Genomic DNA, 23,053 nt, shown 5'->3' on the forward strand with positions numbered 1-23,053 from the left:
GAAAATTCTTCATTGGCGTTTGTACAGAAGGTCAAGGTTATTACTTGAGGTATTTCTCATGACTAGACTAATCTTTTTTTGTGCCGATTATTTTTATTATGCCCTTTTTTAAGTTAGTCACAGTTTCTTGTTTGATTTATACAAGTTTGCAATTGAAATTTGCTGTGCAAACGCTCAACAAATTTTCAACACATCATATTCTAGGCTGACACATTTACCCGCTTAGTAAGCGGTCTCGTGCAGTGGTCTCGTGTTAGTTTACAAAAGCAACGCAAATACGCGAACACTATTATTACGACAAAACGCTTTGACCTGTTATAGTCTTATAGATAACTGATTGACCTAATGCTCCAGTTCCTTTTATTTTGGATATCATTGAAAATATACATTCTTTATTATAAACATAAGATTTTTTAATATAAACGCGACTGAATTGTCCCCATAACAGATGGCTTCGTCGTGAAAACTATGTAACATTGGGCAATTTATAAAATATCGGTATTTTTCACTCATTGTTATTGTTATCACAAGACCATCACACCTTAACCTTGGCCACTGTATACCTAATAGAATTTGTCGATTACTGTGCATCATGTTACTAAAAATCCACTGATTGTGAGGTCTGGTTTAGTCAGGAGAAACCTGTCAGGCAAATTGATATGTCTAGTTTTAATAAAGATAGTCGTTACTCTTGGTTTTATCTAGTAGTCAATTCTATTGTTTCTTTCTTTTTCATCGGCTTGTGCGATTCTGTTGGAATTATTGTAGCTGTGTTTGTTGATCTTTACAAAGAGGATAATACGAAAGGAGGTAATATAATACGTTTGTACATTATGTATAGTATAGGTGTTCGACAAATGAAAGCATGAAATATACAAATCTTTATGTATGATTATAAATACCACATAGCAATAATTTCTATGACATACATAGAATCGGCATATATATATAAGTTTATCGTCTAAGATTCGCCTTACAATAAATAGCCATATTACTTTCTGATTGCGATGAAACGCAACGTTTCCTTAATAGACATTTACAAAACTATGCATGGTATATTGAAAGCAACACGAACTAAGAATAGATTTTCTCTTATGGACTATGGACTTGATCTGCCTGGAAAGGTGGTAACACATTGAAGTCAAAATGGTAGATAAATGTTTTAAAATCAGTTTCAGAGGTAACTCTGGAAAGCTCTACGTAACTGAGTTGATTTGTCAATATTGAAGACGATATGAACTGGCATCTGTAATGTTTAGAAAAGTGAAAGTCTCGTGTTAATACTTCTTAACTACTTTTTTTTAGGCTGGCTTGGCTCGATTATCTTATTTCTAGTATTCTCCCTAGCACCTATCGTTGTTCAAGCTTATCATCGCTATGGATTTCGCTGGTGTATTTTCATATCTAGTGTACTTTATAGCTTGTCTTTTGTTTTAACGCTTTTCGCGCCAAATATGAACTATGTATTTTTCACGTTCTCTCTTCCATTTGGCATATCCACAAGTTTTACATCTACCTTATCAATAATAACTCTTCGAGATTACTTTAATAAAAGATATGGGTTTGCTGTTGGAACTCGTTACAGCGCAGGTGCTCTTGGAAGTGGAGTGATGTCATGCATTCTTCCAATAATTTTTCATGTTTTTGGTTTTCATTATACGTTGCTCATCTTGCTGGGACTCTGCCCATTGTTTCTCTTGTATGGAATTGTTGGTGGACGCAACGTCACAACCATGACGTCACAAGATGAAAAGAAAATGGCAAAGCACGTTTATATGGAGTTTCTTCAAGATAAATCATTTACGTTTAGTTTGGTTGCAATAGTTTTATTCGTTTCATCTTTGACGATACCGCATGTATTTATGGTATGATTGTTGTTTTTTGTATAAGTATCGTTTAAATTCTATTCCTAATTCGTTCTTCTATAGGTGCGCTATGGAATTTCGTTGGGATACTCTCTATCAAAAGCTAAGTGGTTTCTCATTGGAAAAGGATCGATGTCGTTGGTGGGAACATTTTTGGCTGGTCCTGTTAGTGACAAAGCATTAAGACACAGAAAAGTAAAGTGGATAAGTCTTACTGGATGTATCTTGTTTGGTTTATTAACCATATCTTGTTCCTTTGCTCAGTCGTTTGCACTCATCATGGCGTATATGATGCTAATAGGACTAGTGGAAGGAACATGGTGGGCGTTATATCCAGTACTTGTTGTTGAAATGACATTTGACTACTGTGTAAACGAAGCATATGGGTTTGTCAGTTTTGTCATGGCTTTTGCTATACTACCATGGCCTCCATTTCTAGGTAATCATTCTAATGTATAGATGTCAGAAAACGTATTGACGTGTCATTTTTAATGTCAACAACGGTAGATGTGTAAAATCACCAGTAAGAAATATGTTCAACTTCAATATTTGTTTGTTTTTTTTTTATTGTTTAGGCTGGCTGTTTGACGTTACTGGTGATTTTCGATATGTATTCTACATTATATCCGCAAATTCATTATTTGCAGCTTTTCTCCTCTTTCTCTGCACTCGTGAAACGACTGACTCGCGTTTGGCTAAAAAAATCACAATAAAAACGAATAATGTCAAAAACAATAACGAGCCAACTGCCTCACATGTTCAAAGAGCCGCTGTAATTGAAACATTTTACGAAACATCTTTATGAAATTTTAATTATATCGAACAATAATGAGGGCTATTTTAATTGGATTAAACTCGCAAATTTTATTGCGATTAATTTGAGAAAAGGTTATACCATTGTTTTAATGGAAAATGAATTTATAAATGAAAGTTTTTTGGGTGCATACACATTATACCGTGGTATACAAATTTAATCGCTGCGAATGGTACAGTCTGTAATGTAGGGAGTACCGCTAATGGAATCTTGCAGTAGGGAAGATTGTTGTTGAGGTACGCTTTCTGTGTCATTCCAACACAGTAATTTGCTCACAGCCAACTTCACATCATTGAACTCACAAGCACGTGAAAAAAATAGAAATTTCAAAGCCGAGTTTCATTTGAGTTGTCTTGACCCTGTCACAAGATGTTCAACAGTACAAACTGTCTCTTACATGAAGTAGTCCTCATTAATCATTTCGCTTGATTACAATATGGCGGACGAATTACCTTCCGATTACGATGCAATAATTTTAGGAACAGGTTCGTATTTACTCCTTCTTAATTAGATATTGTTTAAATATCATCACCTTTTAATTTCGATCACCAATAAAGCCAAAAATAAGGTCGAAATTCTGTGTAACTGAAATTTAATATGATATTTCATGTTCATCGTCTAAGTTATTAAAGTTAATATATTTATATAATTTGACTTAACTGCCTAAACAGACTAATTGACTTTAGGAATGCCAGAATCAATTGTTGCAGCTGCACTTGCTCGTATTGGATATAAAGTACTTCATTTAGACAGGTTTGAAATTTATCATGATAAAAAGAAAATGATTTACACAATAACTTATAGAACTTAGAAGATGAATGAAATGAATTTTTAGAAATGACTATTATTCTGGATATTGGGCTTGTTTGGGTTTTGAAAGTTTGCAGAAATGGATTGAAACTGTGAGGAATCAGAAACTGGTAAAACCATTTTTCATATTTGGTTGTGCTTTTCTCAAATATGATTAATGAGTGGATGATGACACAGAGTCTGAAGTTTTACTGTTAAATTGTGTTTCTTTCTGAGCAATCATGTTTTTTTTAGATTTATAAAATATTATTTCTTTTTCATATCTTGTATTATTTTTTTGTAATGTCTTTTGTTTTTGAGTGAATGTGGACTAAATAAACTGTAGGAAAAACAGATTGTTGAGGTTTGTGATAAAGCTGTTGAAGAAATAATTTATGTTCCATCTGATGGCAAAGTGATCCATAATGTTGAAGTCCAATCGTTTCTAAGGTATTCTTTGTTTTTTTTACCCTGAATTCTCCAATATTTGAATGTTCAATTAGCTGTGTGAACATAACAACTTCTCTTTAGCAGTTCTAACCAAAACACTGGAAATGATAGCAAAGCTAAGGAAATAACGAACGAAGTTGCAGACAACACAAACAAAGTCACAGACAATACAAATGAAGTCAAAGATAATTCTAATAAAGTCACTGGACATGAAGAAAATGCCTCAGGTAAAGTCAATGAAGTCTTGTGTGATGGTGCAGTTGGATTTACTAACAATCCTGAAGAATCACCAATCGTTTCATCTGCCAAAGAATACAATGTTGAAAAAAAATCTTTCATTACTAACCAAGAGGATGTGATGAATAAAAAAGACGATATTGATGACTGTATTGAAGATACAAAGAATGAACAATGTGAGGATGACTTGTTCAATGAAGAAAAATCAAGGTCGAGCAGTATTCAGAAAATTCTTGTGCTGATGTGATTAGTGGTTATGAAGATAAACAAGTTAGTGAATCAAAAGTCATTGACAATGACTCAGATTCATCAAAAGTCATTGATAATGACTCAGATTCATCAAAAGACGCGTTGGATTTTTGTGCTGGGGAAACAGAAAAATCCTCAAAGGAACATTCCAATGATATCGGTAGTGTAGGTCAACGACATATGAGAAAAGAAAAGAATTTAAATGAAAACTCGACATACGCAGAACTCGTAGAAAAAAGTCGAAAATTCAACCTTGACTTGTCTCCTAAGATTCTTTTTGCAAGAGGATTGCTTGTCGAAACTTTGATTAATGCGAACATTTCTCATTATGCAGAGTTTAAAATCATCAGTCGTATTTTAACCAAAACAGATGAAGGCATAGAAGAAGTTCCATGTTCAAGATCCGATGTTTTTAGCAGTAAATTAATAAATGTCCTTGAAAAGCGCGCATTGATGAGATTCATGACATTTTGTTTGAATTATGAAGATCACAATGACCAGTATGAACCATATGTGAACAAACCTTTTAAAGAATTTTTAATTTCTCGTAAACTCAGTGAAAATCTTCAGCATATCGTCCTCCACTCAATTGCTGGGGTCGCTGAAAATGCTCTCACACTTTGTGGTTTGAAGGCGACCCAAAAGTTTCTAAAGTCTTTAGGTCGCTATGGAAACAGTCCATTTTTATGGTCCCTATATGGTACTGGAGAACTTCCTCAGGCCTTCTGCCGTATGTGTGCTGTATTTGGGGGAATCTACTGTTTACGTAAGAGCGTAAAGTCGTTGGTGTTGAATGAGAACAAGAAGAAATGTGTTGCAGTTATTTCTGATGATGGTCAGCGTCTCAATACGAAATGGTTAATTATGGAGAGATCTTATGCTCCTGAATGTTTTAACATTTCAAGCAGCAGCACGATATCACGGGCTATACTTATAACAAATAAATCTTTAAAACCAGCAGAACAGGAAAGCATTAGTTTATTGACCATGTCGAATGATTCCAATCCGTTGCGTCTAATTGAACTACCACCGTCATCAATGGCATCTCCTCAATCTTTATATGTTGTTCATTTAACGACGGAGACTGTCTTAGATGCTACACAAGATCTTCGACCTTATGTTAATGATTTATTTCAAACTCGTGCAGGTAAAATTATTTTGTTCCGTTTTTGATTGAATGGCTGGCTTATAATAGTTCTAAACGTTTAGGGAAAAACGTTGTGTTTTTATTCATTATTGGGTTTTTTATAATGGTTGGTTATTTAAGGAAAAACAAGTAAAAAGAAAAAGCTTTGATATCTCAAACAAATACAAATATCCATTATCTACGAGGATATAGAACGGTGACTCTGCTTCATTATAGAATTGTACATTTTTTCTAGGTGGTGTTAACAATGTTGAAGAAAAACCATTTGTACTTTGGTCTTTATATTTTAACATGGAAACAGGTGTTTCTTCTTCTACTGATACCATTCCTCCAATGTGAAAATTACATCACTACCGTCATTGCAGCCGGATTTTGAAGATGCTATCAATGAGGTCAGTATTTGAAACTGATGTGGTCTTAATGAGCTACGAAATAAAAGTCTAACGAGTGTGAAAAATAGATATTTTTTAATACATAACATTGAAGACAAGATTGACGCAGAAATTTAAGTAAATTTGATCTATTTATATATTTATTTATTATTCAACTGTGCTGTTAGTTAGTTGTGTCGCTCCATAAGTTGATGTCCATATTTTTTGAATTTAAACACGAAATGAACTTTTTCATTTAGGCAAAAAAGATATTTTCGTCCATTTGTCCCGACGAAGACTTCCTTCCCGCTGTGCCTAACCCTGAAGATATTATTTGGGATAATATTGGTTGTAGTCCTTTTGAGGAATCCGAAGTTAAAGATGATATGAATTCTGGTGAAAAAGATTGCCAAATTTCTGTTGAAAATGATCGTGAAAAGTCTATCGACAATGAGTGTAATACGTCCGAGAAAGATCTTGGAACGTCTGAAGAGAAAATTTGTGAAGATTCTTGAGAGAACGGTCGTGAACATTGGATTTAGATAGAAGTATAAATTAAAGGCACGTTAACACGACCTGATTTGTAGGATCCTACTTTATCGCATCCTAAATAACGGATCGTGTGAACACATATAAAGCGAGCCTCCGACAGTCGAAATCGTCAGTTTCATAAATAGGATGGAAATAGAACTTGCTCTATTTTCATCCGACAAGATAGAGAGGAAGCCGACTGCTCTCAGATGTTTCACTCTTCATACTTCCCAAATTTGATTTCGTGCGAGAAAATAGATTTGAAAAAGACTTAAAAACAAGATTAAAAATACGTAAATATATCAATAAATTTAGTGGATGAACAAAGGGCTGCTCTCAACGAAACTATCGGACCGTCTGAACAAGCAATCAAAAGTGGGAACCGAAACAATCGTATTGTGTGAACGGGCCTTTATAAGAATTATTGAACTTTGACATTCATACTTAATTGGATTAATTTAATTAACATGATGATTCTTAGTGCAGCTCATGTAGTTTTACTCTCACCATTTGATAGTCATGCAAATGTATAATTCACACCTTATTGCAACGTATTATTGGAGTCCAGTAAATTATTGGAGTCATGGAGTCCAGTAAATAATTTTTTAGCCGTGGAAAGCTCAATGGGAAAGCCGTCAACTCTTCAGTAGGTTAGTTTCATCTTTAGTTCTAGTGCCCGAGTATCCCGACCCTCTTCATGAGCAAGTTGCTTACAGCTTAGTTACTTCAGGAACATGTCGATTAGTCAACCGTATCTCGTGAATATTTTATGATGTAATAAGGACTTGAGTAATATGCCAATATATAGAAGCAAATGAGCATGAAATGACTGGAAATCATTTTCTTGATAGTTTCTTGGCGATATTTTCATTAATTAAACAAAAAAGATCGCAAGGAACGTAACTTACAAAACTAAATATCAAAGATTTAATTATGTCATTGAAAGATCTAACTTCTAAATTGTTTGCTAACAATACGCAAGCAATCAATAATGCAACACTAAATGGCAAAGCCAAAGAGGTAACAGCCAAAGCTCTTATTGTTACAGGTGTGACCAATACAGTTATTCTACTGGTTTTGTTGTTGATATTTTCACTTCTTCGTAACAAATTTCCTCGTGTGTTTACCCCTCGACTGCTTCTAAATGGCTATGACTCTTCAATCGGAACGCTGCCAAGTAGTTTGTTTGGTTGGGTGATACCGTCATTGAAACTTGAAGATGAGACAATTCTGAGATTGCTCGGACTTGATGCATTGATGTTCCTGCGTGTTTTGCGTTTGTGCTTTATATTCAGTCTCATTATTTTACCTTATGGTTTTGTCGTTACAATACCTGCGAATTTATACGGTGGAGTTTCACGTACTGATCCAACCGTAGCTGGTTTAGATCGCCTCACCATGGGAAATGTGGAGGCCAAATCTGATCTACTATGGACTCATTTCTTTGGTGTTTGGATGTACACAATCCTGATATTTTACTTTCTGTATCATGAGTGTGTAGCCTATCAAAGATTTCGACAGCTGAGCTTAAGTGATGGAGAAAAATACCCCAATAAATATTTGGTCATGTTGCAGGATATACCCAAAGAGGTAATGTCATGTTTGCTGCATATAATATTATCATATATCATTACTAAATATTTCGTTTTACGCAAAACATAGCTTTGCAATCAAGAGAAAATGAAAACTTATGTCATGGATCGTTTTCCCGATCAGGTAGGTGTTGTCATTTTTGAAAAGCTATAGTAAAATATTGATTACAACAATTCTTCATGTTTATTAATTTAGACATTGGATGTATATGTTCTTGAAGATGATGTGGAGTGGATTAAACTGGTTGAATTGCATGAAGGTGCTCAAAAAAATCTTGCTGCAAATAAGGTAGGGCAGGAGCTCAACAACATCTCCTTAAAACATTGCAATTTTTGTTTCATTGGTCTACTGATGTTTTGGAACCAAATCATGTTTGGGTGTGATTTTAGTCAGAACTTGTGAAGACAGGCCAAAGGCCAGAACACAAAACGGATATGTTTGGCTTGACTGGTAAATTAGTTGATAGCATATCATTTTATGAAAAAGAAATCCAGGTATCACATTTTGACATATTTTAATTCAATGCTAGAATATCTTGGATGTTCCTGGCATGGCTATCTTATTTATGTTTAATTTTTTTTTCATGCAGAATCTGGAGATGAAATTTAAAAATGAAAGCAGCATTTCACATGAAAAATTACCGTATTGCTTTGTTGCCTATAAGTCAATTCTCGATGCAGCAGTTGCTGGAGATGGACTTGCCTGGGATCATTACCCAGATAAAATGCTTGCTAGAATTTGTCCTGGGCATGATGACATTATTTGGAGTAATTTAAAAAGGGACAGACGAATAAGGTAAGTAAAATGAGTTTTTTTATTGCACAAGTTTCAAGTTGTAACACTTTACTATATTCTTTAATCACAGGTGTATCATTTCGATCGTGATGGACACTGCTGTTCAGTTTTTATTAATTTTTTTCTGGGCAGTCCCAGTTGGAGTAGCATCTGCCATGGTTTCTTTTGAAAATTTAGAGAAAGAAGTGCCCTTCTTAAAAAATTGTGAGAATGTTACATATGTCGATTTTTTTCATAAATGCCTGACTTCCCTTTTATTACATTGTACAAAACTTTTTTATAGTGGAAAAACTTGGTCCAGTTGTTACCGGATTTATCTCTGGTTTTTTATCAACTGTTGTTGTGGTAGCATTTTTTGCACTCTTGCCAATGGTATGATGAGAGATAAGAGCTCTGTCAATCATAATGTTATGTCTCTTTTGTTTTATTCTTTTAATTATTTTCTTGTTTTGTAATGTTTTGTAGATTCAGGCATTTTTATCGTATGTAAAAGGAACTCGAACTTATAGTTCAATTCAGAATGATGTTTTGAAAAAATTGTTTGTATTCAAGGTTTGTTTGCAATCTTGCTTTTCTTAATAATTTGATAAAAAATTAACAAACTGTAATGCGATAACATAGAAGTCAACATATTTTCAGGTTCTTAATCAATTTGTAATCTACATTCTTGGAAGCTCAATGTTAAACAGGCTTACTAAGATTTTGGATCATCCATCAGATATTCAAATGTGATGGCTAAAGAAATGCCCTCAGCAGCAAATTTCTTTATTAATTTTATTATGTTACGAGCAACTACTATTTATGGAATGCAGTTGCTGAGAATTGTTCCTTTGATTCTCATTAACTTCAAGAGAAAATTGTAAGTTTTTTCATTTATCAGCTAATTTTGACATTTTAAGGTTATTTGTTGAGAAAACCATAGAAAACAAAACATGAACTTTTATTGAAATTTCGGTTCTGACTATCATGAAATTAGATTTTCATTCAATGCAATAATTTATACAGTCTTGTGAAAAGTTCAATTGAAGATAAAGAATCCTGGGAACCTCCAGAAATGTGGTATTCTACTGAGGTAATTAAGTATACATGAAATCGTTATTAAATTAACCATTATTTGAGTTACAAGAAAAAAAATGAAATTTGTTTGATAGCCCATATTATACTAACAATGTCTTGGTAATTTTTTCACAGTATGCAGAAATCTTGCTCGTGTTTACCATTGCTCTTGCTTACTCAGTGCTCGCTCCATTAGTTATACCATTTGCAGTGTTGTATTTTGGTTTCGGTTATGTCACATGGATGAATCAATTGTTGTTTGTTTACGTTCCTAAATGGGAAGGAGATGGTGAAATGTGGCCAATTGTGTTTCACCGGTTAGTTATATGAAGTTTTTCTACCAAATAGTCGTTCTTTCATCCTTAAAAATATCACTAAATATCATCATAAAAATACATGCTCAATACAGAATTAAACTTATGTTTGCATTCTTTGTCTGTTTATAATTTAAAGTATTTTCTTTTCTCTTTAGAATGATGGTGTCCATTGTTGTATTTCTAGTCTTTATGATTGGTCTGTTTAGTTTAAAGCAGCAAGCAATCATACCACTTTTGATAGTACCTCTATTAGTGATTTGTGTAATATTTTGGTATTTTGTGACAAAAGCGTTTTCGAAACAATCAGCTACTTTGACGTTTACATCTGCAATGAAAGTACGAGATCTTAGCCCCGAATTGATTTTGGTAATTATCTCTTGAGTATAATGAATGTAAAGTTGTGTCTCACAACTAATTTTTTTTTGTTTTATTCAGGAAACATTTCAGAAATACAAAAGAAATCAACATATTCCTGATCTTTTGGTAAATGATCACGAAGAGGACGAAAGCAAAACGAATAACGGGCTACAATTATCTGAATCGACACCCGATAGTGAAAAACAGAATCTATTGTCGAATGAAGTCTTTTAAAACTGAGTTTCTCTATGTTAAAATAACGTGTGATGTGTTGTCCTGCTTTAATGAGATTTCCTCATTGAAGTCTTGTTTGATATTAAATTAACAGCTAGTTCATAGTTCCTGGAATATACACATATATTTCACACACCCAGATTATAAATACAAATTTAAGTTTTTGCACGCACAGCTTTCACACACAAAGCTTTCACATACAGAGATTTTAACAACACAGCTTTTGGGTCAACAACACAAAGCTTTCACATACAGAGATTTTAACAACACAGCTTTTGCATCAACAACACAAAGCTTTCACATACAGAGATTTTAACAACACAGCTTTTGCATCAACAACACAAAGCTTTCACATACAGAGATTTTAACAACACAGCTTTTGCATCAACAACACAAAGCTTTCACATACAGAGATTTTAACAACACAGCTTTTGCGTCAACAACACAAAGCTTTCACATACAGAGATTTTAACAACACAGCTTTTAGGTCAACAACAAAGCTTTCACATAGACAGTTTTTCTCATACACGGCTTTTCCCATACAGAAATTTTAAATACACTTTATCCAAAGATTTCGCTTACTCAGCTTTCACTTACGACTTTTTCGTAGAGTGATTTTAAATCAGTACACTGCACAGCTTTCTCATACAAAGATTTTGCATCAAAAGTTATTTTTCATGGAAAATGTAACTCGATTGAAGTTAGTATAATAGAATTTTTAACATGTGTTGATGAATATGAAAATTTAGAAATCAAATGACAGTAAATTTCATTATTTCCAAATGATTTGTGTACATCGCATGAGTTGAAAACAATTTATTTATCAGTGTTTAATGTGATATGACATTTGTAGTGTTGGGGTATTATTTATAGCCTTTATATTTCATCCTCTTATATAGAATATAAGATTGTTCCGAACTTTCTATAAAGCCATTCGTAAGGTCTTGTAAATTGCATTAAAATTCAAAATGGTTCTTTGAATAGCTGCAAATGTTTTATCGTTTGAAACGCCTTATGTAATTATTTTTGTAAAGCTTGTAAAAACTAGAGAATCCCACCCACCATGAATATTTCAGAAGAAACAATATAAAATAAAAACTAGAGAATCCCACCCACCATGAATATTTCAGAAGAAACAATATAAAATAAAAACTAGAGAATCCCAGCCACCTTGAATATTTCAGAAGAAACAATATAAAATAAAAACTAGAGAATCCCACCCACCATGAATATTTCAGAAGAAACAATATAAAATAAAAACTAGAGAATCCCACCCACCATGAATATTTCAGAAGAAACAATATAAAATAAAAACTAGAGAATCCCAGCCACCATGAATATTTCAGAAGAAACAATATAAAATAAAAACTAGAGAATCCCACCCACCTTGAATATTTCAGAAGAGACAATATAAAATAAAAACTAGAGAATCCCAGCCACCATGAATATTTCAGAAGAGACAATATAAAATAAAAACTAGAGAATCCCAGCCACCATGAATATTTCAGAAGAAACAATATAAAATAAAAACTAGAGAATCCCCCACCTTGAATATTTCAGAAGAAACAATATAAAATAAAACTAGAGAATCCCAGCCACCATGAATATTTCAGAAGAAACAATATAAAATAAAAACTAGAGAATCCCACCCACCTTGAATATTTCAGAAGAAACAATATAAAATAAAAACTAGAGAATCCCAGCCACCATGAATATTTCAGAAGAAACAATATAAAATAAAAACTAGAGAATCCCACCCACCATGAATATTTCAGAAGAAACAATATAAAATAAAAACTAGAGAATCCCACCCACCTTGAATATTTCAGAAGAAACAATATAAAATAAAACTAGAGAATCCCAGCCACCATGAATATTTCAGAAGAAACAATATAAAATAAAAACTAGAGAATCCCACCCACCTTGAATATTTCAGAAGAAACAATATAAAATAAAACTAGAGAATCCCAGCCACCATGAATATTTCAGAAGAAACAATATAAAATAAAAACTAGAGAATCCCAGCCACCATGAATATTTCAGAAGAAACAATATAAAATAAAACTAGAGAATCCCACCCACCTTGAATATTTCAGAAGAAACAATATAAAATAAAACTAGAGAATCCCACCCACCTTGAATATTTCAGAAGAAACAATATAAAATAAAAACTAGAGAATCCCACCCACCTTGAATATTTCAGAAGAAACAATATAAAATAAAAACTAGAGAATCCCAGCCACCATGAATATTTCAGAAGAAACAATATAAAATAAAAACTAGAGAATCCCACCCACCTTGAATATTTCAGAAGAAACAATATAAAATAAAAACTAGAGAATCCCACCCACCTTGAATATTTCAGAAGAAACAATATAAAATAAAAACTAGAGAATCCCACCCACCATGAATATTTCAGAAGAAACAATATAAAATAAAAACTAGAGAATCCCAGCCACCTTGAATATTTCAGAAGAAACAATATAAAATAAAAACTAGAGAATCCCACCCACCTTGAATATTTCAGAAGAAACAATATAAAATAAAAACTAGAGAATCCCAGCCACCATGAATATTTCAGAAGAAACAATATAAAATAAAAACTAGAGAATCCCACCCACCTTGAATATTTCAGAAGAAACAATATAAAATAAAAACTAGAGAATCCCAGCCACCATGAATATTTCAGAAGAGACAATATAAAATAAAAACTAGAGAATCCCAGCCACCATGAATATTTCAGAAGAAACAATATAAAATAAAAACTAGAGAATCCCACCCACCTTGAATATTTCAGAAGAAACAATATAAAATAAAAACTAGAGAATCCCAGCCACCTTGAATATTTCAGAAGAAACAATATAAAATAAAAACTAGAGAATCCCACCCACCTTGAATATTTCAGAAGAAACAATATAAAATAAAAACTAGAGAATCCCACCCACCTTGAATATTTCAGAAGAAACAATATAAAATAAAAACTAGAGAATCCCACCCACCTTGAATATTTCAGAAGAAACAATATAAAATAAAAACTAGAGAATCCCAGCCACCATGAATATTTCAGAAGAAACAATATAAAATAAAAACTAGAGAATCCCACCCACCTTGAATATTTCAGAAGAAACAATATAAAATAAAAACTAGAGAATCCCACCCACCTTGAATATTTCAGAAGAAACAATATAAAATAAAAACTAGAGAATCCCACCCACCATGAATATTTCAGAAGAAACAATATAAAATAAAAACTAGAGAATCCCAGCCACCTTGAATATTTCAGAAGAAACAATATAAAATAAAAACTAGAGAATCCCAGCCACCTTGAATATTTCAGAAGAAACAATATAAAATAAAAACTAGAGAATCCCAGCCACCATGAATATTTCAGAAGAAACAATATAAAATAAAAACTAGAGAATCCCAGCCACCATGAATATTTCAGAAGAAACAATATAAAATAAAAACTAGAGAATCCCACCCACCATGAATATTTCAGAAGAAACAATATAAAATAAAAACTAGAGAATCCCAGCCACCATGAATATTTCAGAAGAAACAATATAAAATAAAAACTAGAGAATCCCAGCCACCTTGAATATTTCAGAAGAAACAATATAAAATAAAAACTAGAGAATCCCAGCCACCTTGAATATTTCAGAAGAAACAATATAAAATAAAAACTAGAGAATCCCACCCACCTTGAATATTTCAGAAGAAACAATATAAAATAAAACTAGAGAATCCCACCCACCTTGAATATTTCAGAAGAAACAATATAAAATAAAAACTAGAGAATCCCACCCACCTTGAATATTTCAGAAGAAACAATATAAAATAAAAACTAGAGAATCCCACCCACCATGAATATTTCAGAAGAAACAATATAAAATAAAAACTAGAGAATCCCAGCCACCTTGAATATTTCAGAAGAAACAATATAAAATAAAAACTAGAGAATCCCAGCCACCTTGAATATTTCAGAAGAAACAATATAAAATAAAAACTAGAGAATCCCAGCCACCATGAATATTTCAGAAGAAACAATATAAAATAAAAACTAGAGAATCCCAGCCACCATGAATATTTCAGAAGAAACAATATAAAATAAAAACTAGAGAATCCCACCCACCATGAATATTTCAGAAGAAACAATATAAAATAAAACTAGAGAATCCCACCCACCATGAATATTTCAGAAGAAACAATATAAAATAAAAACTAGAGAATCCCAGCCACCATGAATATTTCAGAAGAAACAATATAAAATAAAAACTAGAGAATCCCAGCCACCATGAATATTTCAGAAGAAACAATATAAAATAAAAACTAGAGAATCCCACCCACCATGAATATTTCAGAAGAAACAATATAAAATAAAAACTAGAGAATCCCAGCCACCTTGAATATTTCAGAAGAGACAATATAAAATAAAAACTAGAGAATCCCAGCCACCATGAATATTTCAGAAGAAACAATATAAAATAAAAACTAGAGAATCCCAGCCACCTTGAATATTTCAGAAGAAACAATATAAAATAAAAACTAGAGAATCCCAGCCACCATGAATATTTCAGAAGAAACAATATAAAATAAAAGTTGAACTTTGAAAGATGTCTTCTTTTAAATGGTTTGCTAGTCAATCAAAATTAACATGGACTTTTTATTTTAGACGTTGTGCTCCTATGAAGTTGCTGTATAAAGTTGACTTCTGTATCTTAATAAGTATCACTATGTACGTTTGTAAATTTAAATTATTTCTTTGATGATTGAATTATTGAAAGTTCAATGCTCATGACTGTTTGATCATACTCATAAACCGAAATAATGCATATATGTACAGTACATGTTGAATTTGAGGTTATTCGTAAGAATATCTCTAAATGCGTTGAAGTTTTAGAAAGCTTTATTCTCACTAAAGTGAAAATCAAACAAATCTTTTATTCATCCTCCAAATCCAAATGAAATCGTAGATTTAATAATCCCGGCAACTGACGTTTTACTTATAAACATAACCCAGGTCCAACAAACTAAATGTGCCCAATAGAGGATCTAGTTACAGGGCATACCCTGCAGTTCATGCAGTTCAGCCATAAACATAATGTCAAATGGAAGAATCACACAAAGACCATACATAAGGTACAATGAAGGAATGCAAAGAACAAAACGTTGAGTGAGAGTTAAATAGAAACTATTAAAATGCAGGTGTTCTTTATGTGTTCATTCCAAATATTACGAGCTGTGTCAGACAACTCTAGCAATTTTCTTTTGTGAAAAATGACACTGCATGGTTAATGTAATTATCCCTAACGTTTTAAAAATAAATGTATAAATGTTTTTCATTTGACGCTTATTTCTTGAGATCGTAGTCCAACATGATTGACACATTATTTTACAATGATAATTGTGTTGGCATATTGACAGGTGATTTTAAGTTTTCATTTTAGATTGTGATATCTCGTGCATCAAGATGTATACTTTATACACAGCTTTTAGCCGTAAGTATACACACATTCCCTTACGATTCTGTGTTCACCGAAATCTATTTAACAATACATAGATGAGTAAAAAATGAACATTGTTTATTGTTTTGTCGTATAAAATATGTTTTACATTTTTACCGACATCATTTTCTCCATCCATATATCCGCACATTTTCAATGTTTGCGATAAAACTGCTTGTTAACATTTAACACGAAATTTCATTGGTTGCTGGAATGAACGTATAAACTGGCCTGGATTTGGAAGAATGGGAAAATCATTGAAACCTCGAAAGATTGCATCAGATTTTACACCTGGTTTTCGTCTTTTCCTGGGAAGAATTTTCACCCTAGAGTTGTGAGGAAAAACGTGTTAGTATCAGTGCAATGTTTTTGTTATTAGTCAATTATTGTTTTGTTGTAGATTACAAAGATCAGTAGCAAGACTTTTATATTGAAGTTAAGTTGCGCTATACCGGTGATGCGGTATGTTTTGTTGGAACCACAGCGGGAAATGTCTTGTGGTTATATTGATATAAATGTGTGGACACTGACCGCACTACCAAAAATGGCAGCCCGATCGATTTCACCGGAATCCTTCTTCAAATCATAACGAAATATTACCAATTTTACCATGACTCTTGAAAATCTTTGTTTCATCAACTTCGACGTGCAAATATTCTATGCGTCCTTAAAAAGTTGTGTTGGCCTTTTTAAATGTTTTTACTTACAAAAGGACAGATGAAATCGACATGACGCCATCATACAACAATTGAATATGAATGAATTGGGGACAATGTCAAACGAAAAGATTATTCGCACGATTGAAATTCATTGTTGAGAAAGATAAACATCATATAATTGACAGTTTTTGTATTAAAATATAAAAAATGTTTGGCTTTGGTATACCGTACAACTCACACTTTACACTGTTGGAAAATTTTCGTTATTTTTTCGTTCATATAATAAGTGTACACAAACCATTTTTCAAGTATAGAAGTATTTCATTACAAAAATAGTAAATTATAGTTAGAAAAGAACCAATTCAGTTCTTATGCAAACCTCGTGATAAATATTGTGCAAGCATGAAATAAAAACGTTTCGTGTCACGTGATACATGACGTATGCGATGCTAAAGGATACTTCCGTGTGAAGTTTATGACTATAACTGAAATAATCAAAATTACAAAACACAATTTAAATCTATCCCCATTTCCTCACTAATTCATGAAAGTCATCTCTAATAAATATTACAATATATAATTATATAATATATGTAGTTCTTCGCTGATCATTGTTGTACCACAATATGCATGATCGTTATCAATCCTCGACAAATTCGGAATTTTGATCACTAAAAACGGAATGATTGCGTAATTACGTATGAAATTGTTTGATGTGCGATTGAATATCTGTGGGAAAGAGCGTATGTTACATATTACACGTATAGATTCCTTAACAAATGAGAAAACAAACTATGGAAACTCCAGAAGTTGGCAAACAAAATTTACGCAGCAAGCACACCTTTTAAATGAAAGTCAAGATTATAAACATACACACGTAGATATTATAAATGTAGAACAAGTTAACCTATAAATTACTTTAACCTGAATGATATATATTATGTTGTATACTTTTAAAAACACGATAAAGCAACTAATATATGTGAAATGTACTAAGGAACTACTTAAATCTCTAAATATACCTAGAATGTCTAAATTGAAATGCTACATAGCTAATACGAACCCCCCTTATAGCAAATATATAAGCAGAAATTTAAAATCACAAAAGTTTAACTAAACCGGCTACATTGGAGTGGTATCAAGAGAGTTTTCTCCTTCAACTAACTTTGTTGTTTTCAAATCATCCTTTTCTGGTTCATCACCTTCAGATGGATCATCAGTACTCAAAGAAAATAAACATGGTACCGTTGTGGTAGGGATGAAGAAATCATGAGCATCCTGCCGAAAAAATAATTGAAAAGAAGGCTGAAAATTATTATTTTTGTTTTAAGTGAAGATATGGACTAAAAATTTGTGCTTTTACAATCAAGCACGTAGTTGACACATGAAGATCAGTGTTGATTTAAAACCAAAGAATTTTGCTGAGTTCAATTTAGCAACGAATGAAACACTTAAATTATGTACCATTAAATTAATTAACTCATGCACGAAAGAATACCTTTATGAACTTGTCGTCAACAGCATCATCATTTTTGTCGTCCATATTCTGTTCTTTGTTTTCACTTTCTTCATCTTTGTGGTCATCTAGTTCCATTGGTTTGGCCACTCGTTCAAAATACATCATTATAACAATTTTAAAGATAATCGTAAGAAAAATGGGCGGTAATGATAACGCTGAAACTTCTGGATTTTTCTTCAAACCAAACACACCAATCATTAATATTTGGAAAACAACAATAGCAAGAAGCATCCTGAAAAAAGAACATTTAATACCATGGTTAAACTTACTGCGCATGTGTCAATGTTTTTTTGATTAACATATTCGACCATTAAAGAACGTTATAGGGAAGCAGCCATAATGGAATTAATGTTTTCTTGTTAACCTCTATCTAGTACCCATACCCTTGTCTTACCTGTTAAAAACTTTTGGCCACATGCTTCCTCCTGCATGGAATGGAGGGCGCATTACGTAGACGAAGGAATAGAAATGAACAAGATAGCCAAATCCAAAATATAGCATAACAAATGGAATAACATATGGTGCTTGGATACAATAAGCAACTCCAATTATAAAGATGTACAGATCGTTTGGATACTAAACATAAATGAAAGGATGACTTTTACTGAAGTATACAAGACAAGCGCTTAATGGTTCATGTTGAAAATGTGAGCCAAATTAAGAAAATTTGATTGGATCTTTAAAAGACACGAATAAGGAATGCTCCACACGCATTTTCATCTTTTGAAATGAAACATAAACTATGGTATGAATTGACTTACCATTACGCCATAATTGGGAGATGGGGGAGCCCAAACATTCTTCAATTCTCTGGGAGTCTTTGCTAACCTACAAATATGTAAGTTTATAAGCGATTTTGATAGTACAATTACCACTATAACATTCAGGCTGAAGATTTTTTCATGTAAAAATTGCTAAAATGAGAAAAACAGAGATCCTACTTTCTTTTGAAAAGAGCACAATTCATTTAGTGCAATTCATATGTAAAGAGAACGTGTTCTTTCTGCTACTAACCATTTTGTTTTGATGCTGACAATAATGAGAGGGGCAATACGAAGTAAACGTAGAGCATGACCCATCAACGCTTGTAACATAGCAAAGTTCGTGAAAAATAAAGCCATTGCTGGCAACGACTCAGCCAGTAACGAAGGTAGTGATCCTGGATCATCAATAATTTTCTGAATTTGATTCAAAAACGCGCCAGATAAGACCAGAATCAGAAACTTATTCACAATCTAAAAAAAATACAACAGAAATATCTTTAACACTACAGCAAAAAAATTATATGGAGATAAACATGTTTTGTTTTTAATTCGTATGTTTTGATTGTTTTAATTGCATACTATGAAAATAAACATCTTTCCAATCACAGATTTCTGTACTCCGCTGTTTGTTATCACACCTTCTTTCTTAGACATAAACGCCATCAACTACATAAAGAAAATATCATATTGCAGTTTCCATTACTTTTTCCTTTTTTTTTACCAAAATTGGTCCAAATTTATCAAAATTTATCTTTGTGAAGCTCCATACTCTAAAGACCTACCATTGGTAAGATGGCAAAGAAAATCACCAATGCAATTGTGGATAGAACACCCTCAATAATTCCCTTCAGAGCAGTTGGAAAATCGTTAACTGAAAGGAATCAAAAGCAAATTAATTTAGGTTTCGTTTACAATTAACCATATGTAAAACATAACATACAGTATGACGCTAAGAATCACAGAGAATTTATCTTTGAAATAAACAAATTTCGTACCAAATTCTAGGAATTCCACCTTTTCCTGAAGACTTTGTAACGATACCAACGCAGAAACAAATGCAACAGGAATTGTCCAGAAAATCACGAGAAAAAATAAACACACAGATATTATTGTCCAACGGATCCATCTATAAAACAGAAATTCAAATTGATGAGAGAAAATAGGAATTAAAACAACCAACAGATTAAACATGAACCGAAGTATGACTAAACAGAAAAAATCATATACTTTTATTATCATCTTTTGATAATGTATATGACAAAGTGTAACAACGACGACTTGACGTTGAAAGCAGTGCTGTAGAACTAAATTTATCAGATGGAGGGCTCTCTTGACGTTTTTGTCAACAGTGCCCTTTTAAAATTACCCATTTCAAAGGTAGAAGAGGGGCTCCTCCCCCAAGCGCCCCCCCCACTTCTAGAGCACTGGTTGAAAGTTTAAACTATTATTTGAAAGATAAAAAGTAGCGAAGCCGGCCTGCAGATTTACTCCCGCTATGTAAATTCTGAAGAATTTCTATCATTCATTTCTTTAAAAATCTACTGCTCTCATGGTCAGTAAACACAAAAATAATTGCGTAGCTGGAGTAAAAATCGCGCTGGCTACGATACTCCAGACTAAAGATCAAAACACGTTTACTTTTTAAGAACTGAGATATCCAGGTTACTCCATATGACATCGTGTGGTTCTGGTGCAGGCTGAACAAACGTGTTGTATGGGATAGCTTGCCATAAAACCTCACTTGCAATTCTTGCATCACGAATACTTTTAAATGTAACGATAGCAGAGTCTAAAAGTATACTTTCGGCGAAATTGACCTTCTCTAATTCTTGTTGGGTTTCCTAATGGTAAAAAATACATACAGACTTTCTTTAAACGCAACACAATACCCAGGCGAGCTTAAAATGCAAGAAAACTTAAATATTAACACACCCTTAATTGTTCGTCAAAATAATTTATTGAGTCCACTTTCTCGCCAATGATTGGTTTTAACTTATGTTCTGGTCTTTCCCCTTTTTCTTCAAATACAGCCTGGAAGAAAGATTTTTTTAAACGTCAGTCAATGAACACCATCCTGAACTCCATACAAACCAGTTGTTTTTAATTTTACCTGAGCATGTTCAAGTTTTAAGACCATTTGATCGTGTTTCTGAACCAGTTGCCTATACTCATCGAGATCCCGGATAATGTGAGAATGTGCTACCTTTAATACGAAGTTTCAATCATATAGAGTACAAGAACATACAGTTATACTTGAGAAAAAAAACAGTTAAAATTAGTTACAATCGAAATTCTGGAAAATGATTTCACTTGAATGCTATTTTCGCAAAACTTTTGGATTTCATCGTAATTTTTCCGTTCCATCAGTGAATCTTCGGTGCACATATTTTTATGATAATAAGAAAAAACTACGTAAGCAGTCCTTGTTGAACAAAAACAAGATGGTGAAAGCTTTGTTTTAGAATTTTAAATTGCTTTAACGAGTAAAGTCTTAGTAAAATTGCTTTAGACATAAACTTGGCATTATGTAATTTTCTTTCAACAAAATTCCGTTGCTTTCACTAACTATAAGGCCTGTTACCTTTTCAGGAAAGAGTTGATCCACAAAGTTTTTTAACTTATCATCACTGTCTATCTGAAAAAAATAACCGTAAAAGAATATTAAGTCCTGTTAATGTAGTATAAAAGGAGAAACTAGACTGCGCTGGGGACGGAAATATGTGAGAAATTGATTAGTTGCTTTTTTTAGTCGCAAATGAAGGCGTTAAAATGTTGGTATTCAAGCTTAGAAGCACGTGTCTTCATACAAAGAGGAATAACAACGAGGAAACTAAAAACAATGTCTTTTGATTTTTTTGTGAGTTTTGATAAAGAACATACCAAGCTGAGCTAATTACTACTTAATGTCCAACTGGAATTTCCAGAAGTTTGAAGAAAGACAAGAAACCTTCGATTTGTTGGACACTATAAATGATCTGTTTATTGAATAAAAGACGTGTAAACATATGAGAAATCTAACTCCTTCTAAAATCATGGCAAGTATAAGGATTGCGACAGTTAATGCACTTGAAACAATGCAAATTCAATCAAAACGCTCGCAATAAAATAACTGCAGTCGTGGTTTGTGGGCGTTTAGAAAAAGCCAGAAACTAAGGTTAATACAACGTATCAAGTTACTAAATAAAATATGAAGCAAAAATTTCAGCATTAACGGAATTAATAGGCAGTTTATAAGAAGGTTTTTTGAATTCATGCACAATTGATTATGCATAGATAAGTTGAAAAAGTTTAAATTAACATTTATTGGCATTAGCATGTTTAGCTATTGGCAAAAATTCGATATTTTTATATACCTCTTGGGGCAGCTGGGTGACCAACACTGAGAAATGTTGTTTACTGTTTTCTTTGAGATATATTTGACGATATTTCACGTAAACCTTCCACTCAACATACATAAAGTAGTACAGAATTAATGAGAACATCCAAACGCCGATCAAATGGGCCCATAGTTTATCGGATTCATCGGATATGTTTCCCAAAGTAAGTCTATCCAAGCCAGTTAGACCTTCACCGTCGACGATATTGATTGGAATCAAAACTATCGCAGCGTAGGGAAGAGAGAATGCCAAGATTTTAAAGCAAAGACGGATGAATCTTAAGTAAACAAACGCATCGAAACCAACGACCTCGTACAACTCGTTGTCGTTTAATTTGAAGGCAGGAGTCAACCATGCAAAAAAGACGAGGATAATGTGAGCTTTTTTAGCAATGATAGCCTCTTCTCTGGGATTTTATCATGAAG

The 23,053-nt window shown here is 32.8% G+C and overlaps 4 protein-coding genes across 5 annotated transcripts; 3 read left to right on the plus strand and 1 right to left on the minus strand.

Moving 5' to 3' along the window:
* The first annotated feature begins 113 nt into the window (after nucleotides 1-113).
* Nucleotides 114-2,818, plus strand: LOC124445774 (monocarboxylate transporter 12-like). The gene is made up of 4 exons (XM_046996539.1): nucleotides 114-810; nucleotides 1,306-1,865; nucleotides 1,929-2,304; nucleotides 2,441-2,818. Exons 1-4 carry the CDS (start codon nucleotides 660-662, stop codon nucleotides 2,668-2,670), a joined length of 1,317 nt encoding a protein of 438 aa, XP_046852495.1. The 5' UTR covers nucleotides 114-659; the 3' UTR covers nucleotides 2,671-2,818.
* A 266-nt stretch (nucleotides 2,819-3,084) lies between these two features.
* LOC124445214 (rab proteins geranylgeranyltransferase component A 1-like) lies at nucleotides 3,085-6,938 on the plus strand. Its single transcript, XM_046995922.1, is given in 9 exon segments — nucleotides 3,085-3,164; nucleotides 3,366-3,432; nucleotides 3,515-3,599; nucleotides 3,815-3,918; nucleotides 4,000-4,404; nucleotides 4,407-5,551; nucleotides 5,787-5,886; nucleotides 6,115-6,118; nucleotides 6,183-6,938. Coding segments are annotated over 9 exon segments (2,214 nt in total). The 5' UTR covers nucleotides 3,085-3,115; the 3' UTR covers nucleotides 6,438-6,938.
* A 239-nt stretch (nucleotides 6,939-7,177) lies between these two features.
* LOC124445215 (CSC1-like protein ERD4) lies at nucleotides 7,178-11,786 on the plus strand. Its single transcript, XM_046995923.1, is given in 14 exon segments — nucleotides 7,178-8,043; nucleotides 8,116-8,169; nucleotides 8,242-8,334; nucleotides 8,436-8,540; nucleotides 8,636-8,841; nucleotides 8,912-9,045; nucleotides 9,125-9,213; nucleotides 9,307-9,393; nucleotides 9,463-9,562; nucleotides 9,565-9,700; nucleotides 9,847-9,913; nucleotides 10,033-10,214; nucleotides 10,370-10,580; nucleotides 10,650-11,786. Coding segments are annotated over 14 exon segments (2,277 nt in total). The 5' UTR covers nucleotides 7,178-7,386; the 3' UTR covers nucleotides 10,806-11,786.
* Nucleotides 11,787-15,693: 3,907 nt separating this feature from the next.
* LOC124447236 (CSC1-like protein ERD4) lies at nucleotides 15,694-22,884 on the minus strand. 2 transcript variants are annotated; one of them, XM_046998127.1, is made up of 14 exons: nucleotides 22,605-22,884; nucleotides 21,833-21,886; nucleotides 21,362-21,454; nucleotides 21,184-21,282; nucleotides 20,890-21,092; nucleotides 20,247-20,377; nucleotides 20,034-20,122; nucleotides 19,831-19,917; nucleotides 19,502-19,722; nucleotides 19,249-19,315; nucleotides 18,882-19,063; nucleotides 18,467-18,719; nucleotides 18,134-18,246; nucleotides 15,694-16,635 (listed from the first exon to the last, which is right to left on the minus strand). In XM_046998127.1, the coding sequence occupies exons 1-14, from the start codon at nucleotides 22,731-22,733 to the stop codon at nucleotides 16,488-16,490; spliced, it is 1,869 nt and encodes a 622-aa protein (XP_046854083.1). In that variant the 5' UTR covers nucleotides 22,734-22,884; the 3' UTR covers nucleotides 15,694-16,487. The 2 variants fall into 2 exon arrangements, with proteins under 2 accessions (XP_046854083.1, XP_046854085.1); XM_046998129.1 differs by lacking the exon at nucleotides 15,694-16,635 and adding an exon at nucleotides 17,209-17,639.
* Nucleotides 22,885-23,053: the final 169 nt, after the last annotated feature.

The sequence above is a fragment of the Xenia sp. Carnegie-2017 genome, unplaced genomic scaffold (assembly GCF_021976095.1).
Source record: "Xenia sp. Carnegie-2017 unplaced genomic scaffold, XeniaSp_v1 HiC_scaffold_22, whole genome shotgun sequence".
Classification (NCBI taxonomy): domain Eukaryota; kingdom Metazoa; phylum Cnidaria; class Anthozoa; order Malacalcyonacea; family Xeniidae; genus Xenia; species Xenia sp. Carnegie-2017.

Bases quoted from the DNA above. Each gene is read 5' to 3' on its own strand.
- LOC124447236 (XM_046998127.1), bottom strand. From the start codon at position 22,733: ATGTTCTCATTAATTCTGTACTACTTTATGTATGTTGAGTGGAAGGTT. The intron at 21,283-21,361 runs GTAAAATTAAAA...TCTTTCTTCCAG, and splicing joins TAAAACTTGAACATGCTCAG to GCTGTATTTGAAGAAAAAGG. The intron at 18,247-18,466 runs GTATTCTTTCGT...TTTTTTCGGCAG, and splicing joins TTGACGACAAGTTCATAAAG to GATGCTCATGATTTCTTCAT.
- LOC124445774 (XM_046996539.1), top strand. From the start codon at position 660: ATGTCTAGTTTTAATAAAGATAGTCGTTACTCTTGGTTTTATCTAGTA. The intron at 1,866-1,928 runs GTATGATTGTTG...GTTCTTCTATAG, and splicing joins CGATACCGCATGTATTTATG to GTGCGCTATGGAATTTCGTT. The intron at 2,305-2,440 runs GTAATCATTCTA...TTTATTGTTTAG, and splicing joins ACCATGGCCTCCATTTCTAG to GCTGGCTGTTTGACGTTACT.